General features: G+C 42.8%; 1 protein-coding gene across 1 annotated transcript; it reads left to right on the top strand.

Moving 5' to 3' along the window:
* Positions 1–1,120: 1,120 nt before the first annotated feature.
* On the top strand, positions 1,121–18,214 carry SFT2D2 (SFT2 domain containing 2). The gene is made up of 8 exons (XM_006872626.1): positions 1,121–1,245; positions 5,952–6,038; positions 6,274–6,359; positions 9,444–9,525; positions 11,219–11,254; positions 11,342–11,400; positions 14,405–14,434; positions 18,175–18,214. The coding sequence occupies exons 1-8, from the start codon at positions 1,183–1,185 to the stop codon at positions 18,212–18,214; spliced, it is 483 nt and encodes a 160-aa protein (XP_006872688.1). The 5' UTR covers positions 1,121–1,182.
* The last annotated feature ends 7,453 nt before the right edge of the window (positions 18,215–25,667 follow it).

Below are 25,667 nucleotides of genomic sequence, written 5' to 3' on the forward strand. Positions count from 1 at the left end.
TGTTTGAGTTTTCAGAAAGATGAAATCACATAAGGAGATGTCATTGTAGCCTTATAACCAACTTCAAAAGTGTAATGTGTAAATCCTCGTGCATAGTTGATTCATGATACTTAACAGAAAAAAAAAAAAACAACCCTTGGATATATTAAAATTCTCTTAGATACAGCGTTCTTGCTGTTATAAATGTTCTCGATTGTGTGTGTGTGTGATCATGGTGTGAGGGTGGGGGAAGGGAGAGGCTAAAACTGACTATCTAGTGGTGCACCTGATAATCTGTGGATGTTTTCCTGACTTGAAATTATTCTGCCTTGTAAGATTTGACCCCAGGTCCTGCATCCAGAAACTTACATGGACAAACAGATTTTTCATTAGTGCTTGTGTCTGGTTTAACATCAGAAAACAAGCCACCCCCTCAAACACAAAACAATCTAGTATTCCTTTCCTTATAGCTTCACCGGCTTTACCTATTCCTCCAGATAATTCTCCATGCATTTCCTCATCTTCCAGGTGGAATTTCAGTAGTGTTTGTGTGGTGTGTTTTCACAAAGCTTTGTTACGGCTTAAATTTATTCCAGTATGAGTGATTTTTTAAAAAGTCCTTCCAGTTTAACTGCAATCACAATGTGGATTAACCACAGCATTTGTTTTCAAGCCTGGATCCACACTATAGGGGCAGAACATCTTTATCAAACGCCCTGTGCATGGTCGGCGCGCAGGGTTAGCTGACTGCACCTATTAAGGCACAATGCACAAGGTCGGTTTGAGGTGCAAGATTGGCGGTTCAAACCCACCAGTTGCTCATTGGAAACCCTGTACAGGGTCGCTATGAGTCGGAACCGACTCGACAGCACTTAACAACAACAACATAGAGGCCCAAGAGGGCGGCGGGATCGCGGCGCCGGACGCAAAGTTGGTGCTTGGCCAAGTTTCGTCGACTACAACCCCCACTCTTCCTGCCGGTCGCACCTCCCACCAGCGATACCAGCCTGTGAAGGCTTGCAATGTGAAGACGCCGGCGCGCGGGGCATGCCGGGAGCAGGACGCGGCCCAGGTGGGTAGGTATCTGGGCGGGGCCAGGGGCGGGGCGCCGCGGGGCGGGGGCAGAGCACCCGGAAAGAGCAGTGCACTAAGCTAGCGCAACAGGTCGGGGACGGGGGCCGGAGCCGGGGAACCAGACCTGGGATGGACAAGCTGAAGAAGGTGCTGAGCGGGCAGGACGCCGAGGACCGGGGCGGCCTCTCCGAGGTAAGTGCGCTCTCCCATCCGCCTCCAGTTTCTGCAACGCCTTCGGCCGGGATCTCGGAGGGACCCTCGGAGGGCGCTGACTGCTGGGCAGGGACGACTCGGATCCCAGCTCTCAACTCCTCCAGTGCCTGTGCATGGTGGGTAGGAAGCGAGCGGGACTTGCAGATTTCTTAGAAAGCAGCTTTTCCCCTGTCCTTCCAGCAAGACTCCTCCAGGGCGCCCATCCCACCGCCACAGGTGTCGAGGCCCAGCACTTTGCACCGGCCAGTGGCCATCTATTTATTTACTCTCTTGTCCTGTTCCTTTTTCAGCTTTTCAGCCCTCCCTGCTCTTCCCACACCTCACCCTCCACCCGCGTCTCTGGAGTGGCAGGGCGGGTGGCCAGGCGGTGGGCCCCATCCCTACAGACCACGGGCAGGGGTCCTTTGATGGGTGGGTGTGGCTGTGTGTGGCTGGGCCACAACTTTCCCGGCTTACTGTCCACTCCTGTGTTCGCCCCTAGTGTGACATTTCCACCCCGACTTGTGCACATCGCCTTGTTGTAGAGCTGTTTCCACTGTGAAGCCTTGCTCTCATCCAGGCTAGGGACCGTCACATGTCTCTGTATGGCCTTACTGCCCGCTCTAGACTCTCTGGAGACACTTAGTACCTCGTGAGGCTGCCTTCACGTTTGTTTACCAGAAAGGTTTTGATTCCGCTGAAATCTGGCTCACCAGTTCCCTAAGAGTTGGGCTGCTAACTGAATCTACCAGCAGCTCCGCGAGAGAAAGAGGAGGCTTTCTGCTCCCGTAGAGATTTGAGATTTACAGCCCCGGACACCGGGTCACTATGGATTCAACTGACTCACGGCACACAACCACCACCACCAGAACCATACAGGATCAATTTTATTTCCTGTTTCCAATTTTATTTCCTTTTAACATTTGTTTGAACGTTTTCCTTTCTGGATTGATTATATAATAACATTTCTCTTTACTTTTTGGTGTATTGTGTGGGATTCAGTTTCCCTATTCTTGGAATGAGGACGATGACAAGATGATACTGCCCTCTTTTCACTGGAAGTCTAAATTGTTCCCTCTACAACTTTTATCAGCAGCTCTCCTGGTTTTGTCAGCATATTGCTGTTTTAATTCTTAGCTTTCTTTTGTATGATACTGGTACTTCCATCCCCTCCATGAAATCTCCAAACTGTAAAACTTGCTGTCTTACTTTTCACCTTAAAGTAGGTAACACAATAGGAATTGAGTGCTTAAGGGATTGAGGTTTAATAATTGACATTTCACATCAGCACCGTGGGTATTCCTTGATGTTGTTATGAATTGATCACTGCTCAGGAGTAATCTTACAGGTTCTTGATTCCTGAACTCTGGCTTCTATTATGAACTGCTGTGTCAAACTTGAGATGGTTCCTAAGAAAACGTAGGGAGTTGATATTCAGACTCACTAAAGGGTTATACCCCTGTAGTCTGTGAACAAGTTTTTATGAGCAGTTACGGTTTAAGGAGGGGACATTTTATTGAGTCTCTTGAGCATGGGGTTTGGAAAGACTGTTTAGGGACAGTGAGGTAATGCAGATGGTATACACTTGGACAACAGTATGGAGGGTCAGAGAAAAAGAGGAAGACCCACAGAGAGATGGATTGGCAAAGTGGCAGCATCAGTGGGCTCAAGCGTGGCAACAATTGTGAGGTTGGCCCAGGATCAGGCAGTGTTTAGTTTTGTTGTGCATAGGGTCGCTATGAGTCGATACTGACTCGATGTCACCTAACAGCAATGAAGTGGTGCACAGACATTCAAGAGTGAATGATATAGTACAAATTAAAAACATAAATGCTGAGGTTGTTTTTGGCTAAAACAAACAGTGTTGGTCATAGCAAAGGGCTTTAAAATGTCGTAGGGTTGAGTGTATATTAAATCTATTTTTTAAATGTATGTGCTTCTCTTGTTCTAAAATATTGCTGTCAAGTTTCCTCTTTTTTGAGTGTGGGATTCCTATTTATGTGCATTCCTGTATGGCCGTCCAGAATGAGCTTCTGGGAAGCATTTTGTTGATGGTTGAATGCATTCCCAGGGTTTTTGTTGGCTTCATTTTTATATAAGGTCAGGGCCTCCTTTAGCATGTTTGCACTAGTATGGTAATCTCACATTGTCCATGCACTGTCAGAGGTCACCAGAAGGGAATGATTTTCAACTGAGAACAACTTTTTTTCATTCTTTTTATGTAAATGATTTAAAAAAAAACAACTAGTTCCATTTTGCCAATGTATGAAATTGCATGTGATAGTCATAAATAGTCTCATGATGAGTTTTCTGATTGGTACCTCATCTTCATGATACACCGCAGCATTATGAAGTCAGTTTCACTGGACTTCTTCCTGAAAGTAAAGATTTTCTAGTTTTATTAAGAAAGTGTGTTAAGGACAAGGAAGGTATGAATGATCCTTGCTTTGACAGGACAGGAATAAAGCAGCATTTCTTTCTCACTTTCTTCTGCTTACCAACGCTGTTTCCTTGAACACTTTTTAGCTTGACTCTTTTTGGCAAGGGCTCCTCCTTTTCTCCCTGAATCCTGGAGTCAAAGGGACTTTTGTGCATGACTGCCAGTCAACCAGCCAGTCTTTCCAGGTACTGTTTTACCTACTCTAATTTCCAAAAATTGCTAGCACAGTTTCCAGCAACCAGGAATTTAGAGAGACGTTTTACACCACCTGAGGTTGTTTTCATAAATTGGCAAAAAGAAGTGTTTTGCTTTCCTAAGTCTTGTTAGGAGCAGTGAAACAACTTCCTCCTGCCTGTGACCAAGTCCTTGTTAAAGAACCTTCCACATACAGTGGACAACCTTCATGGTGAAAAGTAGCCCTCTTCTGCTTTTGACAAAAAAAGTAAACACTTGAAAGACTTGTGGGACCAAAATGTCACTTTCCTTTCAAAAGGTAGAGCCTAGAAAAGTGTTTTTTTTTCTGGCACTACTTCCTATTGTCAGTGAAGCTGTTTTTTCTGAGGGTTAGAATGGCATCATCCTGTTGATTCTTTAGTCCTTTAAATGCTGAAGACAATTTGAACTGGATACTTTATGGCTTATTCTCTTCAAAGTTAAAAAGAAAAAGGTTGAATCTTTTTGAAGGTCCCTGCTGAGTCCAAGTAGTGATCAGGTCTCAGCTCCAGTCCAATTCCACTACCACACTTTTGTCCCTACTTGCAGCTGAGATCTTTTTTCCACATTAGCAAGGTAAGTTCTTTGGTTCTAGCATGAATAGGAAGAGTGTGACTTTTGGTTTTAGTCTTTCTTCAGTGGGAGGCTAAAGTTAGTCAGAAGTGGGCCAACCCGATGGTCTGGGACGCCAATAAAGCCTGGTAACTGAGCATCACCTGGCTCAGTTTGGAGGGCCTGCCTGAGGGGTTTAGGAAACCAGACTCCTTAAGGAGAGGGTTTCCTGCCAAGGAGCCAGGCGCCCCATCTGTGAGGTCATACTACTCTCTGCTCACCACGGATGTTGCCCTCCTGAGTGTGCCTTTCTGCACAGGGTCACATGTCTCTAGAAGTGCTGTGTGTGTGTTCCTGGGCCACAAGCCTAATTACAATATGAGTGAACATATGGGGGCTAGGAAGAGAACCCCCTTTGATAATCTGACCTAAATACCTTGCTCCCTAGTGGAGACTAAGCCAGATTGTAGCAATGTCTTCCACACCTAGGGGAGCCACTGGGCTATCCCTTCTAGTTCTGGTTTGACAGGAAGTTTGAAGATGGGGCTGACAACAGGTGTCTGAGCTGGGAACAGTCAAGGCTGAGGGAGTGGTCTATCTGGTGATTCTTGTAGTCTCTGCCACCACCATCTTACTCCATCAGCTGGATGGAGATGTGGCAGGTAGCTTTCATCATGTTCATCATGACACACCCGGTGAGTCCTGCGTGACTGGGAACAGTGGACCTGGCTGCTTGGCCTTGGCTGGACAGAGTGCAGCCTTCACCTTTCCATGTCAGCGGTCCATTTCCAGCTCGGAGCAGCTGTGTCTACTTGTATCAAGTGCACAAAAGGTCTTTGGTGCAGGCACTTGATTGTCATCTTTGCCATAGAAAAAATCATTGAGAGATACCCACAGGCTTGAGACTGGTTTGGGTACAGTTTTGTTATTGTTAATTACGACTTCCCCTGAACTCTGCTCTGGGGAGGGGTTAATCATGATAACAGAGAATCAAGATGAGCATAGTAATTAACTAGGATTAGTCTCATGTTTGAGTGATTGGGCTGATGCCAGCACCCTGTAAGTACCCCAAGAGTGAATGACACATGCATAGGAGGAGAGTCCTGGGATGGAGGACCAGTAAAGCGCCTGCCTTTACAGCTGTCATCCTCTTGCCTGGGCTGCAGAGAGACTTTGTGCTACTCTGGGTTTAGCTGTCTTGCCTTCTTGTTGTGAAATGAATTGTGCTGGAAGCTAGGAGTTTCCACCTGCAGAATGTTCAACCAGAGGTTAGGTAACTTATCAGCTGCCAGAGAGGAGATTCATGTATGGATAAGGACCTGCATTCCATGACTTGTGAGAGTTCTTGTGGCTCTGAGTGTGTAGAATTCCATGTTCCCTGCTTCCCTCAGTACAAATTCACATACTGCTTCTAAGTGCCATGATGGGCTTCCTTTGCTTTTGGTAATTGAATATGCAGATACACATATGTAATACTTTTCTTTTTCTTTTTTAATTTCAGGTTGTTGAGGCATCATCATTAAGCTGGGGTACCAGAATAAAAGGCTTCATTGCGTGTTTTGCTACAGGAATTCTCTGCTCACTGCTGGTAGGATTTCCCTCTCCTCTTCTGTTTTTACCCCCTCCTCTCTTTTAGAATATCATCTCCGTTTTTTCCACTTTGTGTCTTTTCCTCCTCACTAAGATGCATGGATAAGAGAAGAAGGAGAAGGGAGGCCAGAAGAGGGAAGTGGCGGGGTCTGGGGTTTCCTTAGTGTGCTCTGGTTTGTGGCTGTGGGATGAAGGTTGCTCACATGCACATTTTTTGGTTATTTAACTTCCAGGGGACTCTTCTGCTATGGGTGCCGAAGAAGGGACTGGTCCTCTTCGCAGTGTTTTATACCTTTGGTAACATCGCATCACTTGGGAGGTAACCATTATTTTAACCCGACAAGAACCAGTCATTATATGGGACCATGGATGTGATTTGTGCTTGAGGGAGGTGGAGTGAGAGGATCCAGCAATTTTAAGGATTTGGAGAGAAAAATGAAAAAACAATAACAAGAAACAACCAAAACTACCATTGGGTTGATTCTGACTCATAGTGTGTCTGAGACTATAAATATTTATGGGAGCAGACAACTTCATCTTTCTACTTCAGAGTGGCTGGTGGGTTTGAACTGCCAGCCTTGTGGTTAGCAGTCCAGTGCTTACCCTACAGCTCCACAAGGGCTTCTTTGGAAAGAAAAGGGGTAGTTAAAATGCATCACGTTTATTTCCTGTCATTCTAAATTTATTGGTACATCTTAGTTTACCTTTGAAACACCCGTTGAAGAAAGCAGGAAATATATTACTGCTCTGATTTTATGTCTGAGGAAACTAAGGTACGGAGAGGTTGAATAACATCTCCAGGGTTTACAACAAGAGCCTCTGCTTTGCTGTACTCTTACTGCTGTCTGAGACAGATTTGATGATTTCAAAAGGGCTCACCAGGCTAATGGCTTGTCATTAATTACTTGTCATTAATTACTCTAAGACCATCCTGGGCTCGGATATCAGCTAGGGCCACTGATGGAATGCTTACTATTCCATCTGCTGTGTGCTTAGTAGCATCCCAAGTCAAACTCATCCATGCTAATGACGGCTCTAACCCACCCTCTGCAGCCAGAGTGCCCCTTAGGCAACTGAACTCTTGCCCCATCTATCTTGCTCACCAACTGACTCACATGCTCAGGGCAGAAGAATTTATCACACTTTGTTCTGGTTCTTGAGTAAGATTTGTTCCCTGATGTCATGGAGCTCACTGGTCTGCAATGCAATCGAGTCGGTACCGACTCATAGTGACCCTATGCACAACAGAACAAAACACTGCCTGGTCCTGATGCACAACGGAACGAAACACTGCCCGGTCCTGGACCAAACTCACAATTATTGCCACGCTTGAGCCCATTGATACTGCCACTTGGCCATTCCATCTCATTGGGGGTCTTCCTCTTTTTCTCTAACTCTTCACCTTACCAAACATGATATCCTTCTCCAGAGACTGGTCTCTCCTGACAGTATGTCCGAAGTATGAGAGACCAGTGTGGCCATCCTGGCCTCCAAGGAGCACTCTGGCTGCACTTCTTCCAACATAGGTCTATTGGTTCTTTTAGCAGCCCATGGCACTTTCAATATTCTCCTCCAACACCCTAACTTAAAAGCATCAATTTTTCTGTGGTCTTCCTTATAAGGGATAATAGGATATGATAATGAGAAGGTATGCTCTGGAATGGGCATCTGATTTGATTCGGGGCTCAGTGGTTCGAATCTCCCAGCTGCTCTATGGGAGAAAGATGAGGCTGTCTGCTTCTGTAGATTTACAGCCTTGGGAACCCGATGAGATACTTCTACTCTGTCCCATAGTGTTGCTAAAAGTCAGAATTGACTTGATTGCAGTGGGTTTAATCTCCTTCAGCGGTTCCCTGTTTCCTCTCTATAGGTCAAGTTCAAACTCCTCAACACTTATGAAAGGCTCTTCCAGATCAGGCTTCACCCCAGTCTATTCCCCAGCCGGGCTGAACTTCTCACGTCTCCCTACATGTCTTTGTGCCTTTGTGCAGGCTGAGTTCTCTGTCTAAAACGTACTCATTTGTCAAGAGTCAAGATATTACTCAAAAGTCACCTTCTATGAAGCTATTCCCAATATATCCCTCTCCCTCCAGGATTGAAGACCTCCTCCTTTGGGGATGCTTTACATCCTAAAGCCCTGGTGGCAGAGTGGGTTAAGCATTGGGCTACTAACACAGGGTGGGCATTTCAAGCCCATCAGCTGTCCTACAGGAGGAAGATGAGGTTTGCGGTCTTGGAGACCTTGTGGGCAGTTCTACTCTGTCCTGTGGGCTCACTGTGAGTCAGGAATGACTCAATGGCACTGTTTGTTTATTTAAAAAAAAAAAAGTTGTTGTTGTTAGGTGCCATCGAGTTGGTACCGACCCATAGCCACCTTATGCACAGCAGAACGGAACACTGTCCGATCCTGGGCCAACCTGATTTGGCCCATGTGCCCATGGCACTTTCTGTATTCTCCTCCAACACCATAATTCAAAGGCATCAATTCTTCCCCGATCTTTCTTATTCACTGTCCAGCTTTCACATGCATATGAGGTTATTGAAAATACCATGGCTTGGGGTCAGGCTCACCTTAGTCCTCAAGCTGACATCTTTGCTCTTCAACACTTTAAAAAGGTTATAATGTAGAGTTCAGGCTGAGCATAAATATATGGGTGAGTTGGTTGTCCAAAAGAACTATGAAAACTTAACTACTGTCGAATCAATTTTAACTCATAGTGACTTTATAAAACAGTATAGAACAGCTCCTTATTGTTGTTGTTATGTGCCGTGGAATAGGTTCCGACTCATAGCGACCCTGTACAGGGCTTCCCAGGCTGTAAATCTTTACGGGAGCAGAAAGCCTCATCTTTCTCCCAAGGAATAGCTGGTAGTTTCAAACTGCTGACCATGAGGTTCACAGCCTGATTCGTAACCACTATGCTACCAGAGCACCATAGAACTGCTCCTTAGCGTTTCCTAAAATAAACCCTTATTGGAGCAGACAGCGTCATCTTTCTCCTGAGCAGCAGTTGGTAGATTTGAATTGCCAACCTTGCAGTTAGCAGTCCAATCCATTACACCACCATGACTCCTGAACTATTTAGCAAACCCATTGGTGTGGCCCTGTAGGATAAGCACTGGACTGCTTATCCTATAAAGAGTCTCTATGAGTCGGAACTGACTCGATGGCACTTAGCAACACCACCACCACCACCACCACCATTAGCTTGTTGATAGGTTAAAGGAGAGCAGTGAGAAAAAAGCCCTTCAACAGTGCCTGGCAGAGTAAGAGCTTGTCAAATGTTAGCTCCCACTGCTGCTGCTGTTGCCACAGGTAATGTTGGGGAGGCCATGGGGAGGTGACTCACTTGCCTAACTGTGGTTGTTATTGTCTAAATGGTCATGTGTTTGTGTTTCTCAGCACCATCTTCCTCATGGGACCAATGAAACAGTTGAAGCGAATGTTCGAGCCTACACGTTTGATAGCAACAATCGTGATGCTGGTAAGACCTACCTTTTAGCTGGACTTCGAAAATGAAAGGTTTTAGTTCTGCTGTATGTAATTTTTTTCCTCTTAAAATTAAGGACCTCTTTTTTCTCTTCATCTTGAATTTACCTGCCTTCTATAATTACTGTGGAAGGAGGGCACATCCTTCTTTATATAATAATTATCCATTTTATGTTTCTGTTAGTGCCAGGTATTGCCAGGGCGGTGTTTGTGAAATTAGCTAAACTGCTACTATATACTATAGTAAGAGAGCTGGGAGTCAGTGCTGGTTAAAGCCACACAGGTAGAGAGAGCTAAGAGGGTTCAGTCTCTGGACTGATTACCTAGTCTTTTAGATATACTCCGTTTTTCCTCATTATTTTCTGACTTTGGGGAGCGTGATGGCTCCATATGAACCACACAGACTGTGGTTTAACCCACCAGCCACTCTAAGGGAAAAAGATGAGAAATTCTGTTCCCACAAAGATTTAAAAGCCTCAGAAACCCTATACAGGGATGCTATGAGTCAGAACCGACTCTATGGCATTTAACAACAGCAAACATCTGACTTTGGGATCATGTTTATTCAGTTTTCCTCAGTCTTCCTAAAGCTGGTCTTCTCTTCACATGTCCCACTATCCCTGTACCCGGCTTGGACATCATTGCCTCCAGTCTTGTTCTTTCTGTCTCACTGACCTTTTTTGGACCATTATAATGAACTCCTGTCATGGGGATCTGTGGACTCCTGTTACAATGATCAAGAAGCTCTGGTAGTGTAGTGGTTACGAGCCGGGCTGCTAACCTCAAGGTCAGCAATTGGAAACTACCAGCTGTTCTGTGGGAGAAAGAGGCTTTTCGCTCCTCTAAAGATTTACCGCTTTGGAAACCCTTTACAGGGTCTGAGTCACTTTGAGTCGGAACCGACTCTGAGGCACATAACCACCATGAGTACCACCACGACCACTACCATCACCACCACCATGTCACCACAGCATGGAGATCTGTGGGCTCCTGTTAGAATGATCAGCATTGTAACTTTTGGAACTTGATACTCTTACTAATTGCATTTGTGTTTCATTTGTTCTAATAATAGGTATGTTCTCTGAGACCATGACCACTTTAGGTTCCTTTAGAACATCATACCGATTGGTGGACATGGGGAATGTCTAGAGCACATTTACTGAGTCATTACTACAAGATAAAATGGAAGGTAGGGATGACGGCTCAGGCATCAGTTCTTGACCAGCCCGGCCACTATAGAGAGGACTTTCTAAGAAAGTGTTAGATGACATGTAAACCAATCACTCTGACCTGCTGACTGTGAGAATGCCATCTCAGGTTATTGTCCTCATATGTCCTGTCCATCAAGGGACTTCCTAGTATTTGGCAGGAGAAGTTGGTGTTAAGTGTCCATCAACATACGTTTGAATGAAAAGATGGATGGATTAGACATGTGATCTTGTTTGCTGGACAGAGACTCTAGGTGAACTTGAAAGTAAATAAGGATTTTCTTCTCTTTCTAATCGGTGAGATTCCTTCTTGACAAGTTAGTTTCAATGGAATGTTCGCTTCTCTGTCAGATTTGGGCACACTCAGGTGCATTGAATGCTATGAAATGAAAGACAGCTGGTTGTGGTAGTAATTGCAAAGTTGTCTGTTTCTTGCCACGTTGTCATTCTATTAACTAAATGTGTCATTCCTCCTTCTAGCTGTGTTTGGTACTTACCCTGTGTTCTGCCTTTTGGGTAAGCATGTACTTTAATTATTCCTAACCTTTTTGATGTATGCCTCTTACCACACACGTTCACGTAATGCTATCATTTTTCTTTCAGTGGCATAACAAAGGACTTGCCCTCCTCTTCTGCATTTTGCAGTCTCTGGCCATGACGTGGTAAGTAACCTTTTCAACAGTCCCTCCCACATGAGATTTCTGACTACTGCAGATGAGGGAGACAAAACCCCGCATGGTGTGGGTAGGATTCAGATTTGAGATTCTCAAAGATCAATGCCAGAACGTCACACTCCAGAGCACAAACCTGTTGGCTCAGCCCACTGCCAGTAGATGGCATCAGTGGTCTTGTGTGGTCATGGGAATCTGTTTATTTGTTTCTGCCATTTGTTTGCTGGGCTCCTAGCTGATTCTGAGAGGCTTTAAATGTTTCTAAACCAATCATGTAAAGCAATCACTAGAACAATGCAAGCATTGTAAGGTCTGGAAAAAATAGATTTGTAATTTAAGTTGACGGTAAAGATCAAGGAAAGTGGTAAGGAAAAAAATGAGTGTTCCACTTGTGATTGAATGAGTCATTAAACAAACAGGACAAAGAGTGAAACATCAGCGGACATGAGGAACAGTGACTAAAGATAAGGGAAAGCATGTGGTCTGCCTGCAGGGTCAGCATGTGCCCTGGAGGTTTGTTAGCTTGTTGGTAATTCTGGTGACGAGATTGTCACTCAAGGGCCAAGCAGAGCGAGAGGGGCTGGAAGCTCATATCCTTTCTAACCTGTACCATAGCTGGTGGCAGGTGCAGCTTCTAGCTGCTAAGACATTGCTACGATGGTTTCAAAGTTCATCAAGGATGCTGTTTACTAGGACAGCTTCAGTGCAGATGCAGGGGATCTATTGGGGAGAAAAGATTTGCTACAATGTCTACCGAAAATGGAAACCAAACCCTACTGCCACCAAGGTGATTCTCACTCACAGAGCTGAGCTGCTCCACAGGGTTTCCGAGATGGTGTGTCTTTACAGGAGTAGACAGCCTCAGCTTTGTCCCTGGGAGCAGCTGGGTGGGTTTGAGCCACCCACCTTATAGTTAGCAGCCCCATGCTTAACCATCGGCACCACCAAAGCTCTTTTAGAATGTTTGTACACAAGAGATCAGACGACGTATTGCATTGGGCACATCTGCTGCACAGGAACTTTTTAAAGTATTGAAGAGCAGAGATGTCAGCTTGAGGACTAAGGTGCATCTGACCCAAGCCATGGTATTTTCAATAACCTCATATGGATACAAAAGCTGGACAGTGAATAAGGAAGATCGTAGAAGAATTGATGCCTTTGAATTGTGGTGTTGGAGGAGAATACTGAAAGTGCCATGGACTGCCAAAAGAACCAATAGATCTGTTTTGGAAGAAGTGCAACCAGAGTGCTCCTTGGAGGCCAAGATGGCTAGGCTTTGTCTCTCCTGCTTTGGACACATTGTCCGGAGAGAACAGTCGCTGGAGAAGGATGTCATGCTGGGTAAGGTGGTGGGTCAGAGAAAAAGAGGAAGACCCCCAACGAGATGGATCAGCCAGGTGGCATCATTGATGGCGTCAAGTGTGGCAGCGGTAGTGAGGTTGGCCCAGGATCGGACATTGTTTTGTTCTGCTGTGCATGGGGTCGCTATGAGTCAGTTCCGACTCGATGGCACCTGACAACAGCAACAACACCACAAAGAAAAGTGGACTATGGAAGCTTTAAAGCATTGAAAGATTAGCTACGCTCCTGCTTGGTGGGCCTTGAGACTAAAACTCATCCACCCCTCCCTTTAATGATTTTGAACTTGTGAATGAGCGTCCTTTCAAATTGCCGTTTGGGATTTGCCATGTTCCTAAGTAAAGAAGTTTCTGTACATGGTGAATATAAGCTATGGAGAGGAATAGTGGTCTGATTTTACTATGAAACACACATTTAATTGTAGCTTCAGAAAGAGCCTGATTTGATGCCTGATGTTTATATTTTGGTTTTCTTTTGTGGGGAAGAAATGGATGCCCTCAAATGCTCAGAGGCACATTCCCCTTTACTTAGAGGCCTCCTTTGGAGATAGTTTCTTAAGACTCAGCACTCATATGGGAGCAGGTGAATGACGATACTGCGTCTAACACTGATGTATTCTGACTGCCTGCCATTCTCAGGGTAACTTACACCAGGCCTCACATATGTGCCTGATTCTTTAGAGTTACAGACAGGCTCCTTGCCTCATGGCTCCTTTCTGGTTGAACTAACTGGATTCACAAGGACATCTTTGGGTTTGGGTTCCTGAAAAGTCAATAGCTTTGTTACATTTTAATCACTGAGTAGTTGGTAGTAATGTGTGCTTCTTCTCTCCCCCAACCCCCTCCACTTTTCTGTTCTCTTTCTTGCTTCTTTTAAATTTAGTAAAAAGCAGGAGAGCAGAAAAGTTATCTTATCCCAATTGGGTTATGAAAGTTATATTCTACTGAGGGTATCAGTTCTGGATTTTTCAGAACAGGATTCCTATGCCATCTGGATAGCTGGAATCTTAGGTGATTTTTAGGTGATTGCCATTTGGTTAAAGCAATACCTGAATGAGGCTTAAGTCATAGAGACTCTCTCTACACGGGCCACTTGCCATTTTTCTTTGGCCACAAGTGACACTTCCCTCTGCTCCCAGGCCATAAACCTGGCACAGTGTGTGTATGTGTGCATGTGTGTATGTGTGTGTGCATGTCCCCTGCATTAAGGAAGGGAGAGGATCTGGATGCTAAATCACTGCAGATGCTCTTTTGGCTCAGAAGCCCATCCCACTGAATGCACCCACTCCTCACTTACTGACGTGGTCAGTTTCCAAAGACCAAGTAGTTATGTGAAAATCAGTGCTATGGGACTATGGCTAATGACCACAAAATGGAGGACAACTGCATTATTATGTCGCTGCTGAGAATCATGGTCCAGCCTAGCTGACATATAGCCTTCAGCCTCGTAGACCACGTTAGTCTTGCTTCATGCCTTGGTGTGTGTTACTGTCAGATGTACGTCATCTGTGTGCCAAATGGTTGGATGATAGCTGTTTTACTGTTATAAATGTGAAGTATCCTATAGTGTGATCACTATCATAAAGGTGTAATCTCCCACTCCCTCATTTAGTTTGATCTTTTGTTTTTCATTTTAGGTACAGCCTTTCCTTCATACCATTTGCAAGGTAAGACTGTGTATTTAGAAATATAGCTTCTGTCATTTGTGAATGATGTTATGTTTGCATGCTGCTGTTGCTGTTAAATGCTATCGAGTCAGTTCTGCCTCACAGCGACCTTGTATATATGGTTTCTGGGGAGCGGCTGGTGGGTTTGAACCACTGACATTGAGGTTAGCACTCCAGTGCTGATCCTACAGCACCTCAGAGAGTGCTTTCATATGTTATTATATCCTACTCCAATCCTTTGAAACAAGAAAATGCTGTGTATCTATTTTATAAATTAGTGAACTAAGGCTCAGTTTTTCCCCAACTCACTTTCTCTTCCTCCCTATTCAACCCCTCCCTCTAACCAGTTATCCTGGGAATTGACCCAGCTCCACCAGTGCCTGGTGCGGTGAAAATTCTACTGCAATATGTAGTCCATATATGTACTTGATCACTCTTTTAATCTGTAACTTTGAATAGATATTTTTTTTTAAGGTGAATATCATTGAGTAAGAGATGGGCGTGTATGTTTGTTTCTTTCAGTATCACACTGATGAGAAATTTTCATAAAATAATCTATAGGGAAAATTTTAGAAAATAACTTATAAAGGGCAAGTAGGACCAGGGTTTCCTAATGATCTGTGTGACCTTGGGCAACTCAGATGCCTTTTGATCAAACAGAGCAGACTGAACTAGAGCACCCCACAGGCCCTGGCCAGCTCTGAGGTTCTGATCGTCGTCCACGCCACTTTATCTAGCTCTCTGAATGATTGGGCTCTCAGGGTTAGCAACATGGTCTTTCCCTCCCACTCTGCTCTATATGTAATCACTACTTTCCTGCTCTATATGTAACCACTACTTTCCTTTCTTGTTAGGTACTTACCCGAATCAGTTCCTACACACAGAGCCCCCATGTAACAGAGTAGAGTTGCTTCAGAGTGCTTCCTAGCCTGTGACCTTTATGGAAGCAGCTTATCAGGTCTCTCTTCCATGGACCCACTGAGGGGCTTCAAACTGCCAACTTTTGGATTAGCAGTCAAACACTTAACTGTGCTGCTGCTACCAGGGCTATCATTAGCTGTTAACTAAAAGCAGGCTTCCCTTCACTGTTGAGGAAATGAAACAGTGTCTGTGAGCTCGGAAGGAGGAAGAGCAGTCTTAAGAGGTGCTGTGCATTCTAAGTCTGCTGCTGACAGTGATTTAAAGATTCAGGGAGCGTTCAGATGAGACCTTAACAAGTCCGTCAGGTTACAGGTAGCTGGGTGACTTTGTGGATATGTGCCAGGAGGACGGCAGTCTAATACTCCATGCAGACCTAGATTCTTTTGGAGGCTGTTGGCTTGTCTGTTCAACAAGAGTATGGGTAGGGACGGCCTGAAAAGCTAGGTTTTTATATGCAGCACGTCACTGCTCAGCATCCCTGAGCATTCTGAGCATCTGATGAGATATTTGTCAACCTGCTCATGTTTTACACTGCCAGGACCAGCTGTCTAATTTGTAGTACCCAGTGCAAAATGAAAATGTGGGACCCCTTAATTCAAATGGTTTCGAATTTCAAGATGGCAACAACAGAGCATTCAGGCAGGTGTGGAGCTCTTCTTAGTACAGGGCCCTGTGCAGTCACATGTCTCTCACTCATGGAACTAGCCCTGGGCGCCTGCTACCGTTCTTTAGGGCTTTGGACTTGATCTGGAATGGCGTTTTTAAATCGTTTTTTACAATTGATGCCTAGAATGATGGACTTCTCTCTCCAATAATGAGTTTCATGTGCTGAACAGATGGCAGTTTCCTGGAGTAGGGAGGGAATCACAAGGCAAGGCCCCACCATATTTTTATAGCTTCCCCTGGAATAGCCTTCTCCACAGTGTTCCACACAAAATTGAGTGCTCTGAGCTGTTGATAGGTGTTCATGCAGAAGAAAAGGGTTCTGTGATCAAATAAGTTGTAAGAAGCAGGTTAAGCAAAATAGGTAGGTTCCTTGGTGCCAGACTTTTGAGACCCTTCAATATGGTATGTGCATTATGAACTGTCTTAAGGAGAGCACAGCATTTCAGGAGACACTATCCTGGAATTATCTTGATGTTAAGATACATTGCCTACTCATGGGAATGGCTGCACTCACCCCTCCCTTCCTTGCGTGATTTCCAGTGTCCTTAGTGGAACTGCAGCTGGAAACACAGAAGGAATAGAATTGGCATATGAGATATCCGCATGCTGCATGGCATAGCAAGTGGTGGAGATCGCATTTACTTGAACAGAGTAGTCGTTTGTTGAGTACCCACTTGCCTTGCATTCTCTCTCTACTCTGAATTTCAGAGTAAAGACCCATGAGAGTGATAATGTAGCATCTCAGGAAGTGCTCAGCACCTATAGAGAGCTCTCTAGGTGAGGAAGCTCCTGGAAAATGTTCCTTATAAAATTTCTGTTGCTTTTGCTCAGGCGACTGTTTGACTTAATGCTTTCAGTGCTTCTGTGATTATGGTTGATAGTAAAGTACACATTGTTATTGTTAAGTATTGTCGAGTTGGATCCTACTCAGAGTGACCTGCATAGGGTTTCTGAGGAGTGGCTGGTGTTTTGAACTGTCGGCCTTTTGCTTATCCTATTGTTGTTGTTGTTAAGTGCTGCCGAGTCGATTCTGACCCATAGCGACCCTGGTGAGCTTGAACCACTGACCTTGCTGTTCAAACAACTTTGCAGTCTGATGCATTAGCCCACAGCACCACACCAGGACTCCTATATAGCACCACAGATATAGAATGTCAAAAACTAAGAAATTAGCCTCCTTTGGCACTGTAAGATAAGCACTGGATTGCTAACCACAATTCAAACCTATCAGCCACTCTTTGGAAACCCTCTGCAGGGTCACTATGAGTGGGAACCTATTCAACAGGACTTAACAACAGCAGCATGTATTCTGATTTTTCCTTCTGATTATAATGATAACTGTAATTAACCAGTTGCTATTGAGCTGGCTGAGTCGTGACAACCCTGTGTGTCACAGTAGGACTGTGCCCCACAGGGTGTTCAGTGGTGGGTTTTTCAGATGTGGGTTCGGGGTACCTCTGTATGGACACACACCTCCAGCAGCTGTGTTAACTATTTGTACCTTCCAGGGACTCTTATTTTAACGATAGCTAGAAGTCATAGTATGGTACTGTAGGATAAGGATTGGACTGTTAACCAGAAGGTCGGTGGTTCAAACCCGCCAGCCTCTCTTAGGAACCTGTGAGTCGGAATTGACTCTATGGCATACCACCACAACAACCACAAGCTATTAAACATATATTCTAGGCTGTGCTCTGTTTCTTAATTCCTACAACTGGCCTGTAGGGTGGAGGTGGTGGTGGTTATGTACTGTGGGGTCAGTTTCAACTCACAGTGACCCTGTACAGCGTTTCCAAGGTCATAAATGTTTATGGGAGCAGAAAGCCTCATCTTTCTCCCGTGGAACAGATGGTAATTTAGAATTGCTGACCTTGAGGTTAGCAGTCTGATTTGTAACCACTATGCTACCAGAGCTCATTCACAAATGAGGTATTTTAAACTTAAAGCAGGATACAAAACTTTCTCAGGCCACTGCTACTGGTAAATGTCAAAGCTGGGGTTTGATGCCAAGTGGTTCTGACCCCACAGTCGAAGCTCTGTTCACTCTGTATCATGTTACTCCGGGTGCCCAGAAAACTCTAAATGAGGGTTTACCACTTTTCTGAGCTTCTGGGGTTATAGTGTTCATTCTTCTTTGTATTTTTCTTTCCTAGGGATGCTGTGAAGAAGTGTTTCACTGCCTGCCTTGCATAATACCCGCGAGTCTTCCGGTTTTGCAGAGTTTTGGAAGGCACATTGGGTGAATGCTGGTGGACAGTTTTGTAAATATTTTCTAAACCTCTGTCTTTCAGACATGTGCCTTTTCGCTTGCAGCAATGTACTGCCTGTGGTTCAAACATTTGAGGGTTGCTATATAGAAGCAATGATGTGTTCCTAACCCTAAATGTCTGTAATGCAGTCTGAGAGACAGCTGTGTATTTTGGAATGGAAGCTTCCTCATGCATCTGGGTTCCTCTTTGGATGTGGTTATACTGAATCCTCAGAAATAAAAGCCTTGGTAAACAGCAGCCCCAGAAAATAAGTTTTGGGAGCCAGTGATCCCCAGGTGGTAACACCTCCACGCGAGACTGCAGTAATGCAATGGTATGGGACGGGGTTTTCAGCCATGAGAGGGGCCACCAGGAACTTTGCAGACTGCCCTTCAGCTTGGAGACCACCACCACTGCTCCACACAGCGTGGACATGCTTCGACCATGGTGGCTGGGAATAAGGATTCTACTCTGCTAACAGCTGCACATGAGCCTGGGGAGAGCCTGGCTGTGGGTGAGGAGGGATGAGCACTTTTGGGGAATATGTGTAGTTTCTTTGTCTGAACCTCAGCATGTTTGCTGTTCTGATTTCCACACCTGACTTTGGAATGTAATATTCATTGCATACTCTCTTTCTCTTGGTTTACCCATGTTTATTCTCCACACAAGTTGGGGGTGAATGGGGGGGGGTGTTAAAAAAGTTTGTGGAATAATCCCATTATCTTATAACTGTAGTTTTTAGTTTCATTTTCCATAAACTTTTTGAAGTCCCCTGTCATTACCTATAACCTTCTGGAACTAGATTGAGAAAACAAAGAAGCAGAAAACACTATTAGTTGTGGTTGTTTGTTTGTTTTTCTTCCCCTAGCACCTTACATTATTTATAAATGTTTTCTTTTAAACTGATTTTATTTTCCGTTCTCTCCTGGAGCGGGGCCAGCAGAATATCGGAAGGAAGTAGGCACGCCTGCCCAGTGACCTTTAAATAGTCTCTTCTACTGCCTTATCCTTTGGTGGTTTCCCTACTTATTTTCATCTGATGAACTAGGAGAGGAAGAAATCTCTTTCAGAGCTGCTGAAAGCTGTAAACTGAGTAGGGCAGAATTAGAATTTTAGAGCCTATGACTTGTACTGAACTCGGTTTTCACTGCTGGGCGAATGGATAGTTGTTGAGTTTTAGGAGTGGAGTGAACCATTGAGAAGCCTTTCTTGCAGATGAGTAAATGTGGTGCTCACCAAGGTTAATGTTTTCAGTTGGGTGGAAATGCTGGTTTGAACGCTGTCCCCTGGAGCTCACTGGTTCTATAATGGCTATGCTGTGAGGAACACTGCTCTTCAGCCCTTCTGACCCTCTCCCCTTCTAGAAGCCTTAGAGCTATCGGGCAGGCCTAACAGCTCACTGACTCCCCGTGTCCCCATCTTGAAGGATGTGCCCCTGAGGAGTCTGTGATTTCCCTGGTCCGTGTGACTGTGCCCCTAGCTACCACTGCACAGACTGTAACATACAGCTCTTTCTTACACGGACAGGTTGTCTTGTATCTGGGAAAGGGGAAACACTTCCCAGTTGAGCGTTTTTACAGGGATGCTGCCATCCATCCATCACCCTGATATGGCGATTTTACAAATTATCAGTCCGAGTGTGACTTCCCTTTTGGGGCCCCAGTCAGTGTAAGCACAAGGACCAGAAATAAAATCTTGAAATGCAGTAGAAATAATTTTACTTTTGAATACTTCCATTAGAACAGATCATTAAGAAGTGGTGCATACCTTGAAAAAAAAGTGTAGAAACAAGAGTGTAAGGTGGAGGATACTGGTTTGGCAATCTGTTTTTGAGGATGACTGATATTGCAGCATAAATGAAGATAAATGAATTAGTGGAATGACTTAGGACAATAAGCTCTGTGGCTATGGAGTTTTCAGTGGGACAGTCTACACAGGTCCTTCAGATAACTTCAGACTGGTGTTGACCTTCAGGATTGTAAATACTTTTAAAAGTAATCATAAAACCTCAACTTTTATAAACAAACAAAAAGTATCAGTGTTTAAGTTTAAATAATTCTGATATATTTTTGGCATAGTTTCCACTCCTCTCCACCCCTCTCCCCACTTTTTTTTTTTAAGTATAGCTTCAGATACATAGTTTCTTTACAGGTAGCCTATCTATGTTAAGAAAAAGAACTGAATAGATCTCAATTGAAATTATTAAATACAGTTTTGTTGTTAAATGCTGTCGAGTCTGTTCTGACTCATAGCAACCGTACTATGCACAACAGAAGGAAACATTGTTCGGTCTTGTGCCATTCTCACAATCATTGTTACACTGAGTCCACTGCTGCTGCCACTGCATTATTCCATCTCACTGGGGGTCAGCCTCTTTTTTGCTGACTGTCCACTTTACCAAGCACGAAGTCCTAGCCCTTCTGACAATGTGTGCAACTATGAAACACAAAGTCTAACCATCCTGGCCTCCAAGGAGCACTCTGGCTGCCCTTCTTCCAGCACAGATTTGTTTTGTTTTTTTGACAGTCCATGGTACTTTTAATATTCTTCTCCAACACTATAACTCAAATGCATCGATTCTTCTACAGTCTTCCTTATCCAACTTTCACATGCATATGAGACTACTGAAAATACCATGGCTTGGGTTAGGCACACCTTAGTCCTCAAACAGGCATCTTTGTGCAGCAGATTTGCCTAATGCAATATATGGTTTGATTTCTTGACTGCTGCTTCCATGAAGGTTGGTTGTGGATTCAAGAAAAATGGGGTCTTTGACAACTTCAATCTTTTCTCTTTCATGATGTTATTTTTGATCCAGATTTATGTCTGTGCAGCTATTGATATTAAAAAAAAAATAACTAGAAGTCCAAATCTTTTTGAAATTTCTATATTAAAAAAATAGTTGGAGATTCAAATTATGACTTTAAATTACTTTCTTATTCTGGTAATTCATAATTTTATAAAATTCTGACTGCTTAAGGGTTTTTAATCAAATGACAAGGAAAGTGCAGTGCTGGTTATTCGATTCCAGTGCACTCTGGAGAAATTGTGTTCCAGTTTTGATCGTTCCCAGTTCTGCCCCAGAAGTGTGGTTAACATGCTCAAGTCCCTGATAACACGTTACCTTGGGTTTACCAACTTTTCTGTTGCACAGGCCTTGTGAAGCCCTTGGCTGAGCACTCCCTTTGCTCTTGTGAGTATAGCCCCATGAGGCTAACAGGCAACAGCTGAGCCTTTAGGGATACAAATTAGCAATATAAAAATCACAGCTTGTCTAGCCAAGCTGATAATGTAATAATCTTAGAAATGTAGAAAATGATTTTTTATAAACAGACTGATCTGAAGTCAGTGAGGAGTGAGCCCAGTGGCCCGGAGAATTTGCTGTTTAAAATGAAAGATCAGGTCATAGCATTGCAATAAGCAGTTGCAATGTTTCTGTTTTCCACTAACTTTTTGAAGCCCCCTTGTGCATATATTCACCAACAAGGAATGTCACTACATGTAATGAACAACAATAACAAGGCATGAACAAAAAGTCCCTGGTAAAAATGGACTACCTGGACTTCACATCCTTATGAGTCATCCTTACAGATCAAATTGAGGCTGAGCGTTGCTTTTTGCGTATTTAATTTCTGTGCAGCAAGAAGAGATAATGAGTCTTATTCAAAGTACAAATGAACCTGTATTTATGTAATCTTCTAAAGGAGAGCCATAGTTTACATTTTATGTTGTGAAGTCTTTGCTATGAAAAGTGTTTGTTTTGCCTTTCCAATGTGTTTTCTTGACTTGAACATCTTGAAAAAGGAAAGAAAAGAAAGAAGAAAAAAAAACCAACCTCTGAACTCAGATCTTTTGCTGCCTTTCTAGGTTTGGATTGTGCAGTTAGGGGAGAAGACATTAAAAAGCCCATGGAAATTTCTATGTTTTCAGAACACTGTGCCTGTTCTAATAGGAGGAGTTTTAAAATCACTTTGTTAAAATATGAATCGATTTTTATAACTGTATAGATTTACTCATGACTGATTTTTGAATGCTGCTGATTGTATAATTGAATTGTTAACATCCAAAAGATACTCTTGTGTACTACTTTTCTTAACTTGGGAATCTATTTCATACAATATTGTTTCCTTTGTACAAACTTGTTATTTCATAGAGAAAGAACCTTGCTGATAAGCTGTTTTATCCCCCAAAACTTTACAATTCTCACTTTTTTCTCTAATAAATGATAGCGTTAATGATTTTTAAAAAATTATGTGTTGTCTCTTGATTTCTATTTTTTCCAGATGTCACTAAACCATATGGAGATGATTTCAAGACTACAAGAAAAAATTATGTATCTCCCCTCCCCCCATTTTTTAGTGTATGTGTGTAATAACTTTTTATTGTGATTTGAATGAAAGAGCAAATTTGTTTTCCATTCACTTATATAATTTGCTTTAAATGGTTGTTCAAATCATTTTACTTGGGTTGTTTGTCTTTGAAATGATCAATATAATTGTTAAACCTTAAGCTACACTGGTCAAAGCAATAAAGAAACAAATGAACAATATCACCAATTAAAGAGTATAGATTCTGTAGACATTAAAATAAGGAAATACTAAAAGCAACTTTATGATAGTTAATTTTACAATCTAGTTTATGCAAAGTGACTAAACCAGTTGTGCAGAAATAACCCAAATTAAATACTTAGTGGAATTTCTTACTTTTCTTCTTAGACGCATGTTAACACTAAGCCATTTGGAAGAGGGAGCTACTACATAGCAATTTAATTTTTAAAAAACCACTCATAAGTGTTGTCAGTATGCACTCTCTCACTGCCATCAAATTGATTCCAATTCATTTCAACAATAAGGTTTCCAAGGCTGTAAATCTTTACATGAGCAGAAAGTCTCACATTAAGAATTCAACCATGTTGCATTATCATGATATGAAATTAATAAAGCAGGCTTAGGTAAAATAAATTCATTGCATAAAAGTTGGAGGCAGACTTGCAGAATATGCCCTTTGAGTTGTAAGTGATATAGGCTCGGGTGTTTTAAAAAAAAAAAGCTAAAATGAATAGAAATACTGTTAACTGATGGTACATGGTAGGAATTATAATCATTGTAATGAGACAAATTATATGATTTGTTAACTATAAAACTGATGATATGCCCTGTAAACTTTCACTCAATTCACAATAAAAACTTAAAAAAAAAAAAAAGGTTGAAAGTGGTTAGTTAGGGTGGGATGGAGAGGACGTGAAGTGGGAGGAGGTCTGTGGAGCGCTGATAATGTCTTATATTTTCATCAAGTAGTAGGTTTACGATGTTCATTTTGATAAGTCATGGCACTGTAGGTAATTTTTTGTAGACATTTCAGTATGTGTTATATTTTATAAACCCAGCTTTTGGTTTTATTGATTTAAATTTTTATTTTATTATAAGTTATCTTTTTATTTGACTTCTCTCATTTATTTCCTTATATTTTAGACTCCTGGTGTGGTGCTGTAGAACAGGCACTGGACTATCGACTACAAAGTTGGCTGTTCAAACATACCATCTGCTCTTCAGAAACCCTATAAAGGGTTGGTATGCGTCAGAACCGACTCAGCAACACTTAACAACTTTGGGTTTAATTTTAACTTTTTAATAAGCTTAAATTATTTTAGACTTTATTCTTTTTTAATTTAATGTTACAAGTTTTTCTCTAAATATTGCTTTAATTGTATCACAAATTTTATATTTCTATTTTAATTTAGTTCAAAATACTTTTCCTTTATTTTTCCATTGAGCCATTGATTACTTAGAAGTGTGTTGTTTAAATTCCAAACATTTGGGGATTTTCTAGAGACCTATAATTGAATTCTATTGTAATTAAATTGTTGTCAGAGAATATATTCTAAATGACTTTATGCCTTTAAAATGTATTAGGTCTTCCTTTTCTGGCATAGCATTTAGTCTGTTTGCTGGATGTTCCATGTATATTTGAAAATGGATTCAGTGTTTGATAATTAGACTAAATTGGTTGATAATGTTACACAAGCTCTAACCTACTCCTTTTCTGTGTTGCAATCATTAAGAAATGTTGAAATCTCCAGTTATAATATTTCTCCGATCAGGTTTTGCTTTGTGTATTTTGAAGTTCTGTTACAGTTGTACACACATTTGGGATTGTATCTTCTTGACATATGGAAATGTCTTAATTAATATTTTATAATATTCATTGCCCTAAAGTTTACTTTGAAATTAATAGCCTGTCAGCTTTATATTTTGTTGTTAGTGTTAGTACAAGTATCTTTTTCCACTCTTTTAAATCTATCTGTGCCTTTATATTTAAAGTAGACTTTTTGTAGATAGCACATAGTTAAGTTCTTTAAAAGCAAAAACAAAACAGCTTAATATTTAATATAAAATGCTTAGGTTTAAATCTTGTATTTTCTATTTCTTCCATCTATTTTCTATCTCTTTTTCTGACTTAACTTTTTTAATAGAGTATTTTCTTTTAGATATTGATTTTATCTTCACTACTAGCTCACTAGCACAGTAGTTAAGCACCAACGTGTCAGTATTCAGCTCTAGCTCTGTGGGTCAGCAAACACAGCTCCCCTAGTTAAGCTCTGGGAGGCACTCCACTCTGTCAGCAAAACTCCTGCACAAAGTCACTCAGGTTTGCTGGCTCCTGGGGCTGAGAAGCCCGCTGCCCTGTGTCTTGCTCTGGCTCTTGGTTCTGCTGCTGCCGCTGCTCTGCCACACTCCAGTGTCAACAGCTTTTTGCCCTGCTGTGGATGAAGTTCCGTGCACAGGGATCTCAGGGTCCAAAGGATACACCCCATTCCTAGCTTTCCTTCCTTGATGGCAGTGAGATTCCCCCCTCCTATTTCTGAGATGGCTAGCCATGACTGAATAGGTAGCTGTGCCCTGTTGTTGTTATTGTACCATCTCATCGAGTCGATTCCAGGTCATAGTGACCCTGTATAGGGTATCTGAGGAGTGCCTGGTGGGTTTGAATTGCTGGCCTTGTTGTTCAAAACAACCTTGTGGTCCAGTGCTTATCCTACAGGTCATGTACATGGCCTGTAGGCATGCTTTATTTACCCCTCACCCACAAGGAGCTCTGGTAGCATAGTGGTTACGAATTGGGCTGTAAACCGCAAGGTCAGCAGTTAGAAACAACCAGCTGTTCCACGTGAGAAAGATGAGGCTTTCTGCTCCTGTAAAGATTTACAGCCTCAGAAACCCTGTTCAGGGTCACTGTGAGCCTGAACCAACTCCACGGCACATAACAACAGCAACATTTTGACTTTATTGACTTTGGGTGCCTTGGGCATGCTCTCTGTTTCCTAGCCTCTGGTGCCCCCAGCCTTCATGCATGCTGGTTTAGCTAAATGGGAGACTAGTAGATGTACAGTGAGTAGC

The sequence above is a fragment of the Chrysochloris asiatica genome, unplaced genomic scaffold, assembly GCF_000296735.1.
Source record: "Chrysochloris asiatica unplaced genomic scaffold, ChrAsi1.0 scaffold00207, whole genome shotgun sequence".
NCBI lineage: Eukaryota > Metazoa > Chordata > Mammalia > Afrosoricida > Chrysochloridae > Chrysochloris > Chrysochloris asiatica.

What these genes read in the sequence shown, in the direction of transcription:
- SFT2D2 (XM_006872626.1), top strand. Translation starts at nt 1,183, where the DNA reads ATGGACAAGCTGAAGAAGGTGCTGAGCGGGCAGGACGCCGAGGACCGG. An exon ending in TAGCAACAATCGTGATGCTG is followed by an intron (nt 9,526 to 11,218) that starts GTAAGACCTACC and finishes TCCTCCTTCTAG; the next exon opens with CTGTGTTTGGTACTTACCCT. An exon ending in CAGTCTCTGGCCATGACGTG is followed by an intron (nt 11,401 to 14,404) that starts GTAAGTAACCTT and finishes TTTTCATTTTAG; the next exon opens with GTACAGCCTTTCCTTCATAC.